The sequence below is a fragment of the Macaca fascicularis genome, chromosome 19 (assembly GCF_037993035.2).
Source record: "Macaca fascicularis isolate 582-1 chromosome 19, T2T-MFA8v1.1".
Lineage (NCBI taxonomy): Eukaryota > Metazoa > Chordata > Mammalia > Primates > Cercopithecidae > Macaca > Macaca fascicularis.
Genome location: NC_088393.1, coordinates 64,131,810 through 64,151,209, shown reverse-complemented (window position 1 = coordinate 64,151,209; position 19,400 = coordinate 64,131,810). Strand labels below are relative to the sequence as shown.

The 19,400-nt window shown below is 49.3% G+C and overlaps 1 protein-coding gene across 1 annotated transcript; it reads right to left on the bottom strand.

The window, feature by feature from the left end:
- Positions 1–1,439: 1,439 nt before the first annotated feature.
- GALP (galanin like peptide) lies at positions 1,440–14,198 on the bottom strand. Its single transcript, XM_005590441.4, has 6 exons — positions 14,144–14,198; positions 13,072–13,194; positions 8,330–8,378; positions 6,411–6,491; positions 4,115–4,192; positions 1,440–1,853 (listed from the first exon to the last, which is right to left on the bottom strand). Exons 2-6 carry the CDS (start codon positions 13,153–13,155, stop codon positions 1,798–1,800), a joined length of 348 nt encoding a protein of 115 aa, XP_005590498.3. The 5' UTR covers positions 13,156–13,194; positions 14,144–14,198; the 3' UTR covers positions 1,440–1,797.
- Between the last annotated feature and the right edge of the window lie 5,202 nt (positions 14,199–19,400).

The following is a 19,400-nucleotide window of genomic DNA, read 5'->3' as shown; positions in this document are numbered from 1 at the left end:
GACCTCCACCAGGAATTTATAATACTTATAAACTTAAATGATGCTAAAATATAGCTTCAAAATATGTAAAAAAGAAAAAAAAAAGGATCTAAAACTAATGAACGAATGAACAGGAAGCAGGTCAGATATCCAGAAATTGCCAGAAATTAGAACTAAGGACCCTCTCATCAGGTAACTAAAGGAACTTAAAATTGTATTAGTCTTGTTCAGGCTGCAGAAGCAATGGTAGGCCTGTGACCCACAAATGATCCCACGTGGGATACATGCCTAGTGGAAAGTAAACACCCACCAGTCCTGAGAAGCTTCAGATCAGAAAGGGAGTGTGCAATGGAACTTCCCAAACCCTGGGCATCTGACCAATTCTCTAGGTTTCAGAACATCCTGAGACACACAAAGTTAAAAGATTTGGCATTATTGATTAAACCTTTGGAGCTGCTTATTTGCACATTGCTGATAATTTCAGCTGGCAGCTTAGTAACATAAGCTGGGATCCTCCGACTGCTCTTTGAAGTCTCGCCCATGGAGTGGACGTACTACCCAGGACCCGTTCCAACTGGGACTCCAGATGGCTGTTTCCAGATCTTCCCAGCACTGCTGGATCTGGATGTAGGTATTCTCCCCGGTTTGGTTAATACATATGTATGTATTTCCCTTTCCCCTTTTCTCACGTTAGTGTTTGCTAAGTTAACCCTTATACTCTTCTGCAAAGTTTTGATCATTAAACTTTTCTTTTGGCCAGGCATGGTGACTCGCGCCTATAATCCCAGCACTTTGGCAGGCCGAGGTGGGCGGATCACCTGAGGTCTGGAGTTTGAGACCAGCCTGACCAACATGGAGAAACCCCATATATACTAAACATACAAAATTAGCCGGGCATGGTGGTGCACGCCTGTAATCCCACCTACTCGGGAGGCTGAGGCAGGAAAATTGCTTGAACCTGAGAGATGGAGGTTGCAGTGAGCTGAGATCGCACCATTGCACTCCAGCCTGGACAACAACAGTGAAACTCCCGTCTCAAAAAAACAAACAAACAAAACAAAACAAAAAACTTTAACTGCATTTGAGTGTAACACTGTGGTTTCTTTGGCCTGTGAATTCTCAAACTCAAAACGAAAGTAAAACTTTCAGCAAAACAATAATCCAAAATGGACTGCCTCCAATAGGTTATATTTTCCCAGTCCCTCACCTGACTCTGTCATCCTGGATTTACCAGTCCCACACCTGAGCCTATCATCCTGGATTCTGCTACCCCTAAAAAAATTCCCAGACTAATTAAAAGGGAAAAAATTGACTATTTGACAAGGAACATTTTGTTCTCTCCATTCTGCTCCAAACTGCCTCTCCTCATTTTGAAGGAGACTCAGGTAGCTTGAAAGAATATGGAAGAGTAAGTACGCACTTTGAAGAATCTTTTCAAATCAAGACACAGACTCTCAGACTTAAGAGGGTTATTTGTATTATTCAACAGCTCGTGTGATAATTGGGACGATTCCAAAAGAACACAATTACTTTAAATGTGTTGCAGGAATATTCCCTGATTACCCCAGAACCTTCCAACTAGTCCTCGAATTACTATTAGTTTCATTAACGACACGTTATACTGACTCCAACGACGAATCAATAAAACCTAAGACACTCCAGAAGTTGTATAGAATAATTCAAATGCTTTACAATGTCTTCATGAGACCTGGGTATTTAACTTCAGGATCTTAGTCTCAACACAGGGTACCTAGAAAGGGTTTCAGAGGGAACAGAAGGAGCTGGAGAAGAAGGATATGAATAGGGATTCAGAGACATCTATGACTTCAGGACATCTTCCTCCTTGGGAATTTTCTTGCCGAGCATGTCCAGATCTGTGGGAGAGAAAGAGGTAAACTTTGAATGGTTTTTCTCACTGTCACTCCCCAAACCAGGTTCTTGAGGTTGGGAATGAAAATGGGAAGGAAGATATCTTTAGTTCATCTAAGATCCAACAACCTTTCCTTTTCCCTCTCTCTTTTCTTTTCCCTTTTTTTTTTTTTTTCTTTGAGATGCAGTCTCGCTCCATCTCCCAGGCTGGAGTGCAGTGGCGCAATCTCAGCTCACTGCAACCTCTGCCTCCAAGGTTCAAGCGATTCTCCTGTCTCAGCCTCCCTAGTAGCTGTGATTACAGGTGCGTGCCACCACGCCCGGCTAATTTTTGTATTTTTAGTAAAGATGGGGTTTCAACACGTTGACCAGGATGGTCTCAAACTCCTGACCTCATGATCTGCATTCCTCGGCCTCCCAAAGTGCTTGGATTACAGGTGTGAGCCACTGCACCCAGCTAATTTTTGTATTTTTAGTAGAGACAGGGTTTCATCATGTTGGCCAGGCTGGTCTCAAACTCCTGACCTTGTGATCTGCCCATCGCAGCCTCCCAAAGTGCTGGTATTACAGGTGTAAGCCACTGAACCCAGCTAATTTTTGTGTTTTTAGTAGAGATGGGGTTTCACCATGTTGGCCAGGCTGGTCTTGAACTCCTGACCTTAGGCGATCCGCCCACCTCGGCCTCCCAAAGTGCTGGGATTACAGGCGTGAGCCACCGTGCCCGGCCCCTTCTCTCTACTTTCATCTGCCCACACATTTTCCCTTTCCGCCCCCTTTTAAGAAGGTACATGGTGGTGATGGGAGTTTTCAAGAGTCAGAATGTAATCGAGGCGAAGATGGAAATTCGTGAATTCAGGGAGTGTATCACACCCAGCACGGTCCAATACATGCTTTTGAAATGAATTAGTGCCATTGAAATAAGGACATAGCGTCTCCAAGAGTTAGGTTAGGATTGAAGAAGGAGATGAGGGTTGGGGTGAACGTCCAACTAAAGGAAGGCAGGAAAAGCTGGGGTTTGGGCATCTGCTGAGCTCATGATCGGGTGTGAAGGTGGCAGCTGAAGGCTGTGTTTGGATAGTTTAATTCATTGATTTAACAAATATTTACCAAGTACCTACTATGCGTCATGCATTGTGCTGGGCAGTGAACAATACAAAGGTCCCAGGCGCGGTGGCTCACACCTGTAATCCCAGCACTTTGGGAGGCCGAGGCGGTCGATCACCTGAGATCAGGAGTTCAAGACCAGCCTGGCTAACATGGCAAAACCCCATCTCTACTAAAAATACAAAAATTAGCCGGGTGTGGTGGTGGGCACCTATAATCCCAGCTACTCCAAAGGCTGAGGCAGAAGAATCACTTGAACCCGGGAGACGGAGGTTGCAGTGAGCCAAGATCACACCAGTTCACACCAGCCTGGGCAACAGAGAGACTCCTTAAAAAAAAAAAAAAAGAATGAATGCTGGAAACAAAGATCTTATTTAGGAGAGAGGCTGATGTTAAAATTGAACCATGGGCCAGGCACGGTGGTTCATGTCTGTAATCCCAGCACTTTGGGAGGTCGAGGCCAGGCACGGTGGTTCATGTCTGTAATCCCAGCACTTTGGGAGGTCGAGGCAGGCAGATTACCTGAGGTCAGGAGTTCAGGACCAGCCTGGCCAACATGGTGAAACCCAGTCTCTACTAAAAATACAAAAATTAGCTGGGCATGGTGGCGGGTGCCTGTAGTCTCAGCTACTCAGGAGGCTGAGGCAGGAGAATCGCTTGAACCCAGAAGGTGGAGGTTGCAGTCTGCCGAGATCGCACCATTGCACTCCAACCTGGGCGACAAGAGCAAAACTCCATCTCAAATAAATAAATAAATAAATAAATAAATAAATAAATAAATAAATTTGAACCAAAAGGTCAAAGTGAGGGGTTTGACGTCAATGTTGTAGCTGAGGCTAAGCTTAAGGGGGTGATACTGGGGGACATCAAGGTTGGGTGTGGGGTCCTAATTGCAAAAGTGCTAGATGCAGGCTGGGAAATGAGAGTTGGAGCATGACGTGGGATGGGCGGTGAAGGAATACAGGTGAAAGGAGCGGTCGAGGCCGGGATGGGAATTCACCATCGAGGCTGAGTGGTTGGGTAGGGGCTGAGGTTACAGGTGAGGAGGTCCCTCGTTTGTTCCAGTTTCGTCCCTTTCTTCCTTTACCCTCAAAGCTCTGCCTGCCACTTCCTTGCTCCCCCTCTCCTATTGGTGTCTCTCTTCCGTGTTTCCTGGCTTTACCTCCAATCTCCGGTTTGGCAAACGCCTCCATCACGTTCCTCTTGGAGGGCTGCAGAGGGTGGGAATAGGGGAGCCCATCTAGAAACAAAGATACAACATTCACACAGACGTTCGTAGTTATAAGTGGCAGCTGAAGGACGAGAACACACGGACACAAAGACGGGAACAACAGACACTGGGTCCTTCCCGAGGGTGGAGTTGGGGGAGGAGGGAAAGGAGCAGGAAGAATAACGATTGGGGACTCGGCTTAGTACCTGGGTGATGAAATAATCTGTACCACAAACCCTGTGACACAAGTTTTCCTGTATAACAAACCTGCACATGCACCCCTGAACCTAAAATAAAAGTTTAAAAAATAAATAAGGCCAGGTGCAGTGGCTCATGCCTGTAATCCCAGCACTTTGGGAGGCTGAAGGGGGCAGATCTCCTGAGGTCAGGAGTTCGAGGCCAGCCTGGCCAACATGGTAAACCCCATCTCTACTACAAATACAAAAATGAGCCAGGCACGGTGGTGGGTGCCTATAATCCCAGCTACTCGGGAGGCTGAGGCAGGAAAATCACTTGTACCTGGGAGGTGGAGGTTGCAGTGAACTGAGATCGTACCATTGTACTCCAGCCTGGGTGATAGAGTAAGACTCTGTCTCAAAAAAATAAAATAAAATAAAATAAAATAAAATAAAATAAAATAAAATAATGATGCCTTTATGACATTCAGCTTTACTGCTTTATAGTATGCAACATGGTTTCACTTCCCTTATTTTTCTGGACACTTATGGCACTTCTCGGTTCTCAACCAGGAGTGGTTTTGCCCTGTGGTGATTTGGCTGTGTCTGGAGACATTTTTCATAGTCACAATTGGGAACAGGAGCCGATCACAGTGGTTCACACCTGTCATCCCAGCACTTTGGGAGGCCGAAGTGGGTGGATCACTTGAGCTCAGGAGTTCGAGACCAGCCTGGCCAACATGGTGAAACCCCCATCTCTACTAAAAATACAAAAATTAGCCGGGCACGGTGATGGGTGCCTGTAATCCCAGCTACTCGGGAGGCTGAGGCAGGGGAATCACTTGAACCCGGGAGGCGGAGGTGGCAGTGAGCCAAAACTGTGCCATTGCACTCCAGGCTGGGCAACAGAAAAAAAAACAAAAAAGAATTGGGAATAGGGAATGTGACTAGTGTGTAAAGAGTAGAACCCATGGGCGCTGCTAAATATCCTGTGATGCACAGGACTGACCCCCACATCAAAGAATTATCCAGCCCCCAGTGTCAGCTGTGCCAGAGTTGAGAAGCCATGCCCTAAATTCTCTTAGTTTCCCACGTTTGGGAGGAGACAAGGATGAGGAGGCTTAGCCGAGGTCACGTGTCACATTCACACTGTGAACGTTCAACTCTCCAGACCCCCTATGCACCTCCATGATTCTGTCCTTCGAGATGTAGAATGGGAAGCAGAGGGGAACCTCAGAAAGATTATTTGGTCACACAAGAAGACAAGATATGGTGATTAGGGATAAGCAAAGACATGGTGGACAGGAAGCTTGCAAGGATAAATATTGACTATAACAGCTGTGACCCATTTCATTTCTTTTCTTTTCTTTTTTTTTTTTTTTTTTTTTTTCCTTTTTGAGATGGAGCCTCTGTTGCCCAGGCTGGAGTGCAGTGGCGCCATCTTAGCTCATCCCGGCTCACTGCAACCTCTGCCTCCCGGTTCAAGTGATTCTCCTGCCTCAGCCTCCGGAGTAGCTGGGATTACAGGCGCCTGCCATCACACCCAGCTGATACTTGTATTTTTAGTGCAGACGGGGTTACACCATGTTGGCCAGGCTGGTCTTGAACTCCTGACCTCAGGTGATTCACCTGCCTTGGCCTCCCAAAGTGCTGGGATGACAGGCGTGAGCCACCGCGCCCGGCTGACTCATTTCATTTCCACCATATGCCAGACACTTCTAGGAAATTCAAGTGCATTTTCTCGCTGAGTCATACAACTAAATCATGAGATTATTCCATTTATGTCATTTCCATGTGGAGGAATTTTGTGCGGTGCAATGCAAAGGGAAAATAAGGGGCCCGTGGTTCAGACAGGATTCAGAATCTTAACTTGGTAACAAAAGAACATTAAATGAATCTGGGGCTCCAGGTGACGGCACAGAAGCTTGAAAGAAATGCATCACTTGCTCAGGGCTCCCCAAATAGTAAGCGGCAGGGGGAGGGCTGGAGTTCACATCTACCAGCTTCCAAAGCCAGGAGAGAGCCGGCAGGGGAGGATGCGGGAGAAGACGTCTAACTCCCCGTTCACTCACTGATGGCCTTCCACAGGTCTAGGATCTCAAGGGCTGTCTCCCTCTTCCGGTCTTGGTCACCCATTTGGGGAAGGTGGAGGACTGGGTGGGGATGGAGAGAGCAAGACCAGGTGGTCGGTTAAGCAGAACTGAAATAACACATAATCCAGCAATTCAATAGCACAACACACATAATCCAGCAATTCAATAGCACGGCTCACTCAACACAGTCCCTCCACCAAGCCTGTCAGACCGGGTGCGTGTTGACCATCCCTACCTATCAGTGGGGAAATTGTGTAGCTGCAAGTGGAGTCACTTGCTCAAAATTACACTGTTGTTGCCAGGTGTGGTGGCTCAAGCCTATAATCCCAGCACTTTGGGGGACCGAGACGGGCGGATCACGAGGTCAGGAGATCGAGACCATCCTGGCTAACACGGTGAAACCCCGTCTCTACTAAAAATACAAAAAACTAGCCGGACGTGGTGATGTGCACCTGTAGTCCCAGCTACTCGGGAGGCTGAGGCAGGAGAATGGTGTGAACCCGGGAGGCGGAGCTTGCAGTGAGCCAAGATCGCACCACTGCACTCCAGCCTGGGCCACAGAGCGAGACTCCGTCTCATAAAAAAAAAAAAATTACACTGCTGCTAATGGCAAGACTGGGGCTTGAACCCACCTAAGTCTGGGTCCACATCTCACGTTCATTTCTGCTCCTGCCACACTGTGTCTGGAGCCTGGGTTTCCCTGAATGAAGCTCAAACTGAAACCGACCTTGAGCACCGCAGGAATCTCGGTATTTTAGGGATGTAATGGTCACTATGCAGCACGTGGCCATGGGCACACCTAGTGCCCAGGGAAGATGCAAGTGGGGGGAATGGGGAGAGACAAACAGAGGAAAAGAGAAAAAAAGTTGCTGGGCACTGTGGCTCACGCCTGTAATCCCAGCAGTCTGGGAGGCTGAGGCGGGGGGATCACCTGAAGTCGGGAGTTCGAGACCAGTCTGACCAACATGGAGAAACCCCGTCTCTACTAAAAATACAAAAGTAGCCAGGGGTGCGTTGTGGCACAAGCGTGTAATCCCAGCTACTTGGGAGGATGAGGCAGGAGAATTGCTTGAACCCGGGAAGCAGAGGTTGCTATAAGCGGAGATTGGTGCCACTGCACTCCAGCCTAGATAACAAGAGCGAAACTCCGTTTCAAAAAAAAAAAAAAGAGAGAGAGAAACAAAGAATAGCAGCTAATCGTTACACAGCACCCACTACACACCAGCTATTGTTCTATTAATAACTCAATCCTCACAACATTCTAGGATGTAAGGGCCATCATTACAACCACTGTCACAGATGAGAAAACTGAGGCATAGGGAGATTAAGGTTGCAGCCAGGTGCGGTGGCTCACGCCTGTAATCCCAGCACTTTGGGAGGCCGAAAGCAAGTGGATCACCTGAGGTCAGGAGTTCGAGACCAGACTGGCCAACATGGTGAAACCCCGTCTCTAATAAAACTGCAAAAATTAGCCGGGCACGGTGGTGGGCACCTGTAATCCCAGCTACTCAGGAGACTGAGTTCAATCGCTTGAACTATGCAGGAGGCAGAAGTTGCAGTCAGTCGAGATTGCACCATTGCACTCCAGCCTGGCAACACAGCGAGACTCTGTCAAAAAAAAAAAAAAGAGAGAGAGAGAGAGAGACAGCGAGAGAGAGATCAAGGTTGCAAATCAAGCAAGGGGCAGAGCTGGGATTTGGGCCCAAGGCTTTGGCTCCAGAGTCCACACACCCGTCACTCTGCTTAGACACCCTCCAGACAGATCTGCAAATAAATCCACGGGCCTCTGTGAATGTGGGTGAGGGTCTTCACCAGTCACAAACTCACTGCCGGCAGCAACCAGGCAGACTCAGGCAGACTCAGGCCAGGGATGGAGAGCCGAGTGCAGCCTCACTCACCGGGACCCAGAAGGTAGCCAGCACTATTGAGGGTCCAGCCTCCTCGTCCCTGGAGAGAGATGTAGAAATCAACACTCAAGCAGACAGAAAGGAGGGCAGGCGTCCCACAGGTCCGGGTGACGTGGTTCGTCCTACCACTTTCCCACTAGGCTGTGGAGCAGGTTCATTTTAATCCCCATTTCACCGATGAGGAAATTGAGGACTTCTTAAGACAAAACCACTTTGCCTGGAAAGAAAGCTCAAAAGGTTCTGCTGTGAGAGGAGAAAGGTGGTTACCAGGGGCTGGGGGAAAGGAGAAAAGGGGAATTGTTCCTCAACAAGTATAATTTCAGTTATGCAAGACGAAGAAGTCCTAGATATCTACGGCATGACGTGCCTACAGCCAGCAATACGGTGTTGTGCACTTCAAAGATACGTTAAGCCCGGGCCTGTAATCCCAGCATTTGGGGAGGCCAAAGCAGAAGGATGGCTTGAGAACAGGAGTTCGAGGCCAGTCTGGGCAACATGGAGAAACCCTCTCCTCTACAAAAAATACAAAAATTAGGCCAGATGTGGTGACTCTCTCCTGTATTCGCAGCACTTTGGGAGGCTGAGGTGGGCGGATCACCTGAGGTCAGGAGTTCGAGACCAGCCTGGCAAACCCCGTCTCTACTAAAAATAAAAAAATATTAGCTGGGCGTAATCCAGCTACTTGGGAGGCTAAGGCAGGAGAACCGCTTGAATCCAGGAGATGGAGGTTGCAGTGAGCAGGGATTGCACCCTTGTACTCCAGCCTGGGCGACAGAGTGAAACTCCGTCTCAAAAAAATAAAACAAAACAAAAAATACAAAAATTAGCCAGGCATGGTGGCACGCACCTGTAGGTGAGAGGATCACTTGAGCCCAGGAGTTTGAGGCTACAGTGAGCTATGATTTCACCCCTGCACTCCAGCCTGGGTGACAGAGCAAGACCCTGTCTCAATACATAAGTAAATAAAAATATGAGAATGGATCTCATGACAAGGGTTCTTACTAAAACACACACCAACACACACACAAGAACACCTGGGCATTTCTGGAGGCAGTGATGGATATGTTCAGTACCCTGGCTGTAGTGATGGTGTCACCGGTGTATGCATAGCTCCAAACTCATCAAGAAGTATACATTAAATGTGTGCATTTTTTGCATCTTAATTATACTGTAATAAAGCTTTAAAGAAGCACCACGGTAAATTCTTTACCTGGGGAGGATATGGTCACAGGCCATCAAGTCCCTTTGAGGATGATAATGCCTGACATTGTGGGCTTACCCTACGCCAGCATCTGTTCTAAGCAGGACTGGCTGCCGAATTTGTGGGGTCCAGTGCAAAGAGAAAATATGGGGCCCATTGTTCAAAAAGGATTCAGAATTTCAAGCTGGTGACAACAGAACATTCAACCAAGCTCGGGCCCCAGGGAATGGCACAGGTTGTGCACCCACGAAGCCAGCTCTAGTTTCAAGCTCTTGATATATTTATTTAACGAATCCTCCCAACAACCCTAGTAGGTAAACTTGTATTAGCTTCATTAGAAAGAGGCTCTTCCTCCAACAACCCTAGTAGGTAAACTTATTATTAGGTTCATTAGAAAGAGGCTCTTGGCCAGGCGCAGTGGCTCACGCTTGTAATCCCAGCACTTTGGGAGGCTGAGGCAGGCAGATCATGAGGTCAGGAGATCGAGACCATCCTGGCTGACACGGTGAAACCCCGTCTCTACTGAAAATACAAAAAATTAGCCAGGCGTGGTGGTGGACGCCTATAGTCCCAGCTACTCTGGAGGCTGAGGCAGGAGAATGGCGGGAACCCGGGAGGCAGAGCTTGCAGTGAGCTGAGATCACGCCACTGCACTCTAGCCTGGGTGACAGAACTAGACTCCATCTCAAAAAAAAGAAAAAAAAAAAAAGAAAAAGAAAAAGAAAAAAAGAAAGAGCCTATTGAGGCCTGGAAAGATTCGGCAAATTGCACCAAATTGCAACACACTAAGAAGCACAGCTGGGACTCAAACCCAGGCAGACTTCAGACTCTTTTTTTTTTTTTTTTTCAAGATGGAGTCTCGCGTCTCACTCTGTCACCCAGACTGGAGTGCAGTGGTGTGATCTTGGCTCACTGCAACCTCTGCCTCCTGGGTTCGAGCAATTCTCCTGCCTCAGCCTCCCGAGCAGCTGGGCTTACAGGCACCTGACACCAGGCCCAGCTAATTTTTGTATTTTAAATAGAGACAGGGTTTCGCCATGTTGGCCAGGCTGGTCTCAAACTCCTGACCTCAGGTGATCCGCCTGCCTCGGCCTCCCAAAGTGCTGGGATGACAGGCGTGAGCCACCATGTCCGGCAGGTAGACTCCGGACTCTTAAGGAGGATGTGCACTGAATGTTTAAGCCACAGTGTTCCACTCTGTAAGATGGGAAGTAGCAAAATAGAACCAACTGCAAAGGGTTGTGCGGTGGAATCAGCTAATTCACATCAAGCGTTTCACACAACACCCAAGCGTCGAGAAAACCCTCCACACCCATTAGCTCTTGTCAAAACTCCTCGGACATCCCTATGGGATGGATTCCGTTATCCCTTAGTTATATAGAAAAAAAGGAGGCTCAAAGAAATGCTTATCCCTTAGTTATATAGGAAAAAAGGAGGCTCAAAGAAACAAATAGGTGGCTTAAGGACCAAGCCAGCACCTGGAGGAGAGCTGCTATGTCAACTCAGGGCAGCTGAATGTCAAGCCGTAGTCCTCTTTTGTTGTTGTTGTTGTTGTTGTTGTTGTTGTTGTTGTTAGCATTTCTTTCTTTTCTTTCTTTTTTTTTTTTTTTTTTTTGGCTTTTTTGGTTTTTTGTTTTTGTTTCTGTTTGAGGCAGGGTCTTGCTCTTTCGCCCAGGCTGGAGTACAGTGGCACCATCTCAGCTCATTGCAACCTCAGCCTCCTGGGTTCAAGCAATTCTCATGCCTCAGCCTCCCACGTAGCTGGGATTACAGTCACGCAAGACCATACTCAGCTAACTTTTTTTTTTTTTTTAAGAGATGAAGGTTCTCACTATGTTGCCCAGGCTGTACTATGTTGCCCAGGCTGGTCTCGAACTCCTGAACTTAAGCAATTCTCTAATCTTGGTCTCTCAAAGTACTGGGATTACAGGAGTGAGCCATTGGGCCTGGCCTCTTTTTTTTTTTTTTTAATTGACAGAGAAAAACTGTATTTTAAATATAAGCATGGTGAACAACGTGTGGAAATATGGCTACATTGCCGAGTGACTCCATCAAGTTAATTACCCTCTGCATTACATCATGTGCTTAGCTTTCTTGTGGTGAGGACACTTAACATCCATCTACTCTCTTAGCAATTTTCAAGTTAATAACGTTGTTATTAACAACAGCCACCAGGCTGTACCAGAGATCTCCCTTATTCCCCCTGTCTAACTGAAACTGTGTATCCCTGGACCAACATCTCTTAATTATTTAATCCTCTTGGCTAAATAATGAGCGCTGCCTGCCATCTGAGTTAGCTGTTAACTCTCACAGTGCTGGAATTGGACAAAGAAGATCCACTCAGAGACCAGAGAGGTTAGGCAATGTGCCTGAAATCACGCAGCTAGAAAGCCGCAGATCCCAAATTTCAAACTCAACCCAGGCTCTACAGCCCATGCCGTGGAGGTGTGCGATCAGAGGTTTTCAAAGTGTCGTCCCAGACTGCGTGCCATGGCCGACACCTGTAATCCCGGTACTTTGGGAGGCCAAGGCGGGTGGATCACTTGAAGCCAGGAGGTCAGGAGTTCAAGATCAGCCTAGCCAACATAGTGAAACTCCATCTCTTCTTCTTCTTCTTTTTTTTTGAAACTGAGTCTCGCTCGGTCACACAGGCTAGTGTGCAGTGGCACAATCTCAGCTCACTGCAACCTCCGCCTGCCAGGGTCAAGCAATTCTCCTGCCTCAGCCTCCCGAGTAGCTGGGACTACAGGTGCCTGCCACCACACCCGGCTAATTTTTGTATTTTTAGTAGAGACGGGGTTTCACCATGTTGGCCAGAATGGTCACGATCTCCTGACCCCGTGATCCACCCACCTCGGCCTCCCAAAGTGCTGGGAATATAGGCATGAGCCACTGTGCCTGGCCCATCTCTTCTAAAAGTACAAAAATTAGCCAAGCGTGGTGGCAGGCACCCGTAGTCCTAACTACTCGAGAGGCCAAGGCAAGAGAATAGTTTGAACCTCAGAGGTGGAGGTTGCAGTGAGCCGAGATCGCGCCACTGCACTACAGCCTGGGCGACAGAAGCGAGACTGAGACTCTGTCTCAAACAAGCAAACAAACAAAAAACCAACAACGACAACAAGGTGTGGTGCCAGGACCAGCTCCTACCCTAGACTCACCCAACCAGAAAACCTGGGGGTGGGTCCAGGTATTACTTTAAGCCTCCTTCCAGCTAATTCTCACACAGGCTGAAAAACAGGCGTGAAAGGCACCCACCTCTGAAGGCATATTTTTGCATCTCTGAGCAATGCTCATCATGAGGAGGTTTTAGCTTTGGGCACCCTGAACCCTGACTCTGTATTTTTCACCCCTACTCTGCTCTATCCCCACAGCCAAGATGACGTTGGTGTCTGACTTTCTCCTCATTTTTTCAGGACTTGAGCTTCTTCCCCAGGAACCCCTGACGCAAGCCAGGAGCATTTTTAAAAACTCTTCCCAGAGGGCAAGGGATTTGGGGACGCCGTTGTTTCCGAGGAACTTAGGGAGGCGTTACCTGGTGGGCAGGCGCGGATGCTGGAGTCTCTGCCAGGCTCAGCAAGAGGACGAGGAGGAGGACCAGGGGGACGGAGGGAGCCATCGAAGGCAGGACGACAGATGCCTACAGCTGCAGAACACGCTGCAAGGAGAGAGCAGCCAGTCATTTTCTGAAGCAGGAGGCCAGGTGCATTTCCGACAAGGACAGAGGAATTTATTTTTTAGCTTTATGGAGGCATCATTGAGATACAAAAGTGGTGCATATTTAATGCACACATCTCGAGGAGTCTGGGCATGTGCAAGCAACCATAATACCATTGCCGCAACCAAGGAACTAAAACCTATTCATCACCTCCAGAAATTGCCCTGTGCTCTTCAATGATTTTCTTTCGGGTAGAGCCCTTCCCCTGCCATCTCTCCGACTTTACTGTTTTTTGTTTGTTTTGTTTTTGTTTTTGTTTGTTTGTTTGTTTAATGGAGTTTCTCTCTTGTTTGCTTGTTTGTTTGTTTAATGGAGTTTCTCTCTTGTTGTCCAGGCTGGAGTGCAATGGCACGATCTCGGCTCACTGCAACCTCTGCCTCCTGGGTTCAAGCGATTCTCCTGCCTCAGCCTCCCGAGGAGCTGGGATTACAGGCACCCGTCACCATGCCCAGCTAATATTTGTATTATTAGTAGAGACGGGGTTTCACCATATTGGCCAGGCTGGTTTCGAACTCCTGATCTCAAGTGATCCGCCCGCCTTGGCCTCCCAAACTGCTGGGATTACAGGCATGGGCCACCACCTGTAATCAACAGAGTGAGACTCTGTCCCCCCCCCCCACCAAAAAAAAGAGAATTCCAGGGGAATTAACCCTCTACTTGCCCCATCATCAGATTGAACCCGCCTGGTCCCCCAGTACCCATGCCTTCTGCCCCACTGCCTCCACCACTTCATCTTAGAACCTTTCCGTCCCCTTACCTGCCCCTCACCTTTTCCCTGCCACCAATGCCTGGGTTTCTTCTGTTATTGTCATCCCTTCGCGCCCCCCATCACTCTCCCAGGAGCCCCTCACTCCCTCCAGCCCTTGGCCCTTCTGGCCTAGGCTCTCACCTCGGTGCAGCTGGCAGCTCTCTGCAGCTCTCTCTGGCTCTGGGCTCCAGTGCCTGGACTCTTTCACGCCCCCTGAGCTTTTATGCCTTCTGAGGAGACAATAGAAGGGAGGGGGGAAAGGGAGGGGATTGGAAGAAGGGAGGGAGAGGGAGTAAAGTGGATGGAGGTGGGGGAACAGTCATCCACTCTAGGGGCTTTCAAAAGCTGGTCTGAGGTCAAAACAGACACCTCATCGCGGGAAATGCGGCTGTGCCTTGGTTTCCCCTGGTAGACCCTGCTCTTCCCCCTGCTTCTGTGCCCCTTTATCTTCCAGCTGTCGTGTTCCAGGCTTTGCAGCTGTTCGAGGGCTCCCTCCCTCCCTCTCTGCCCTCGGTGTGTGTCTTCCTTGGTTGTCTCCACCTGCCACTGGCGTCTAGGTAGCCCTGTCCCCTCTGCCCCCATCAATCCCTCCAAGCCTCGGCAGCTCCCTCGCTGAGCTGCACTTCTGTCTTGCGCGGTAGACCCTGTTTATTTGTTTACTTGTGAATTGTCCATCTCCCCACCCCCCACCTACCACCCCTGGCTAGAGGAGACCACATGAGGGGTGTCAACTGTGTCTCCTTAATGGCTGCGTCCCTAGCCCAGAAGCTCTCAACCAGGAGTGACTCTGCCCCGATGCCGCCCCAGCCTCATCCCAGGACATTTGATCAAGTCTGGAGACATTTTTGTTTGCTCTTTTTTTTTTTTGAGACGGAGTCTCGCTCTGTCACCCAGGCTGGAGTGCAGTGGCACAATCTCAGCTCACTGCAAGCTCCGCCTCCCGGGTTCACGCCATTCTCCTGCCTCAGCCTCCTGAGTAGCTGGGACTACAGGCGCCACCACCACATCTGGCTAATTTTTTGTATTTTTAGTAGAGACGGGGTTTCACTGTGTTGGTCAGGCTGGCCTTGAACTCCTGGTCTCGTGATCCACCCGCTTCAGCCTCTCAAAGTGCTGGGTGACAGGCATGAGCCACCGCGCCCGGCTGGAGACGTCTTTACTTGGGACTTGGGAGGGACTCCTGGCATCTCGTGGGCAGAGGCCAGGGACGCAGCTCAGCATCCCACAGTGCTCAGGAATGGCCGCCCTTGATGACAGAGACCAAGTCCCAAAAGTCAATAGCACCAAAGATGATAAACCCCACAGCAGCCCCTAAAACAGTGGCCGGAGCTCACTCAACACTTGCTGGGTGAACAAATAAAGAGTGTGTCCTTGCTGCATCTCTCTCCTCTGTCATGTGCGTTGATGTATCTGTCTCTGCAGCGTTTTCTCTCTCTCTCTCTCTCTGTCTTTGCCCTGACATCAGCTGCTTTCCAGAGGAAAGAACCTTGGAAGAGGTTTTACTCCTGGCATTGCCCTTTGCTGTCTAAGGGATGGAGGGGACGCCCCGGTCCTGGCTGGGTTCTGTCTCCTCCTCTCTCTAAGGGACGGAGGGGACGCCCCGGTCCTGGCTGGGTTCTGTCTCCTCCTCTCTCTAAGGGACGGAGGGGACGCCCCGGTCCTGGCTGGGTTCTGTCTCCTCCTCTCTCTAAGGGACGGAGGGGACGCCCTGGTCCTGGCTGGGTTCTGTCTCTTCCTCTCCACCGTGGAGGACACATTGCCTCCAAGGCCCTTCCGGCATTCCTTCTGCCGGTCTGTGGCTGGCACTTGTATCTTTGTCCTGTCTTTACACATCCCCATCAGCCCTTACCCCATCCTTTCTCAGCCCAAGGGGAAAGGGAGACCCCAGGAGAGGGATGGAGTGAGAAGGTGAGGTGGGGGATTACAGACACTCTGGTGGGTTCCCCAGCCCCCCTCTGCTGTTTCTCCAAGTCCCTCACTTCTCATCCAGAGGATGACGACAAGGAGGAGGAGGAGGAGTGGGCAGGGGAGGAGAGGGAGGGGCAAGCTTTTAAAGATGAACTGACAAGAAGGTGTGAATGGCTTTGCTGGGAAGGAGAAAGGAGGAGGAGGGAGTGACGCCCACTGCATGGGACAGAGCTTGGAGCTGGGTTACCTGGAGCCCAGTGGAGGGTCAGAGAAACAGTGGGAAGTCCTTGCCTCACTGCCCATTAGCTAGTTTGTGAAAAGTAAATGAGGGAGGTCCAAAGCTTACTCTCTCTCTCTCTGTTGCTCTCTCTCTCTCTGTCTCTCTCTCTGTCACACACACACACACACACACACACAAAACTCAAATGTGCTGCAAAAATGTCACAATGTCACTTTCTTCTCATTTCTTATTTCTTTCTTTTTTTTTTTTTTTTTTTGAGACGGAGTCTTGCTCTGTCGCCCAGGCTGGAGTACAGTGGCACAATCTCATGTCACTGCAGCCTCTGCCTCCCGGGTTCAAGCAATACTTCTGCCTCAGCCTCCCTAGTCGCTAGGACTACAGGCATGTGCCATCAAGCCTGGCTAATTTTGTATTTTTAGTAGAGATGGGGTTTCACCATGTTGTTCAGACCGGTCTTGAACTCCTACCCTCAGCTGATTTGCCTGCCTGGGCCTCCCAAAGTGCTGGGATTACAGGTATGAGCCCCCTCGCCTGGCCATCTTTCTTCTCATTTCTGTAACTGAGTCTGTGCCCCGCTCAGTAAATGCGAGCTGTGGACGTGAGCACCATTTCCTTAGGAGGATGCTGCAGTTTTCGGCCCAGCATCCACTTGGCTTCGGCTGGAGATGACTCCAGCTGGCTTTTGGTTGAATGCTTGCAGCTCCTCTAGGCGCCCCACATGCCATGAGAGTGTGGACTCTATGCCCGGCCCTAGGGGTGAGAAGGAGACTGGCATCTGAACAGATCCTTCCCTCCCTCTTTCCTTCAGGATGGGTAGGTATCTTGGCACCCACATGTACCAGGTCCCTGCGGACAATCCAAATGGGCCTGTGGGCCCCTGTCACAATTATTCCAGCCAGGGAGAGTAGAAAAGATATTTGCTGGGGGGCTTATGAAAATAAACTAAAAACAAAGCTTCCTTGCTCTTTTATTTGTTTATTTTTGAGACGGAGTGTCACTGCAACCTCTGCTTCCCGGGTTCACGCGATTCTCCTGCCTCAGCCTCCCAAGTAGCTGGGACTACAGGCATGCGCCACCACACCCAGCTAATTTTTGTAGTTTTAGTAGAGACGGGGTTTCACCATGTTAGCCAGACTGGTCTCGAACTCCCGACCTAGAGCGATCCGCCCACCGTGGCCTCCCAAAGTTCTGGTATTACAGGCCACTGTGCCCAGCCTCCTTGCTCTTTTTAAACTTATTTTTCCTCCTCAGAGTTTCCTTTCAATTTTCTTTTTTACTTTTTGTTTTTATTTATTTTTAAAATTTATGTATTTATTTATTTTTGAGACAAGGTCCCGCCCTGTCGCCCAGTCTGGAGTGCAATGGCGCAATCACAGCTCACTACAGCCTCGACCTCCTGGGCTCAAGCGATCCTCCCACCTTGGCCTCCTGAGTATCTGGTACTGCAGACCTGTGCCACCACAACCGGCTAATTTTTATTTTTCTGTTTGTTTGTAGAGATCGGGTCTTCTTATGTTTCCCAGGCTGGTCTAGAACTCCTGGTCTCAAGTCATCTTCCTGTCGAGACCTCCCAAAGTACTGGGATTACAGGCATGAGCCACCGCACCTGGCCCTTAATTTTTTTTTTTTTTTTTTTGATACGGAGTCTCGCTCAGCTGCCCAGGTTGGAGTGCAGTGGTGTGATCTCAGCTCACTGCAACCTCCACCTCCCGGGTTGAAACGATTTTCCCGTCTCAGCCTCACAAATAGCTGGGATTACAGGCACCCGCCATCATGGCTGGCTAACTTTTATATTTTAGTAGAGACGGGGTTTCAGCATGTTGGTCAGGCTGGTCTTGAACTCCTGACCTCAGGTGATCCGCCAGCTTTGGTCTCCCAAAGTGCTGGGATGACAGGTATGAGCCACCGTGCCCGGCCCTTAATTTTTTTCTTATTTTGAAGTAATTTCAGACTTACAGGAAAGTTGCCAAAAAAATTCCCAGATACTCTGATTTTCCAAATGCTTACATTTCACATTTCATTTCTCTGATCTGTCTCCCGCTTCCCCTCTCCCTCTGCCCCTGTTCCTACTCCCCCTCCTCTCTCTCTCTCTCCCTTCCTGGACGTTGTGGGAGAAGCCGGAAGCTGGGGAGCCGCTATGTCTCCTGTCGCCAGGAGGGTGTGTAAAGCCCAGGCCGCTGCTGAGCCCCGGGCATTGGGAGACACAGGGAGCTGGTCCTGGGAGCTTGGCAGCTCCCATGTCTGCGCTTCCTGCTCCCTGCCACACTTCTGTTGCTTAAGCCATTTGAGTTAGATTTATTTTGAAAACCACATTATTGAGGCATAATCGGTGTACCAAGAACTCACATAGTTAATGTTACCATTTGATGACTGTGGACACAAATGCCCCTGACACCATCACCACATCCCACAATTCCCTCTTTTTTTTTTTTTTTTCTAATTTGTTATTTAAAAAATGCTTGTGATAGGCCGGACGCGGTGGCTCACGCCTGTAACCCCAGCACTTTGGGAGGCCAAGGTGAGTGGATCACCTGAGGTCAGGAGTTCGAGACCAGCTTGGCCAACACGGTGAAATCCCTTCTCTACTAAAAATACAAAAATTAGCTGGGCATGGTGGTGGGCACCTGTAATCCCAGCTACTAGGGAGGCTGAGGCAGGAGAATTGCTTGAACCCAGGAGGCAGAGATCGCAGTGAGCCGAGATTGCGCCACTGCATTCCAGCCTGGGCGACAGAGTGAGACTCCATCTCAAAAGTAAAAATAAAATAAAAATAAAGTTTTGCTTTTACCAGAATGTTATACAAACTGGATCCTACAGTGTGCAGACTTTTCAGTGTGACTTCTTAACGCGTGAGATTCATCCACCCTGCGGCCTGTGTCAACAGTTTACTCTTGTGTGTGTGTGTACGTGTGTGGTTTTTGTTTTTGTTTTTGTTTTTTTTTGAGACAGAGTCTCACTCTGTCACCCAGGCTGGAGTGCAGAGGCACGATCTGGATCTCGGCTCACTCTCATTGCAAGCTCCACCTCCCAGGTGCACACCGTTCTCCTCCCTTAGCCTCCCGAGTAGCTGGGACTACAGGCGCCCACCACCATGCCCGGCTAATTTTTTATATTTTTAGTAGAGACGAGGTTTCACCATGTTAGCCAAGATGGTCTCAATCTCCTGAGTTTGTGATCCACCCGCCTCGGCCTCCTAAAGTGCTCAGATTACAGGCATGAGCCACCGTGCCCAGCCCAGTTCACTCTTTT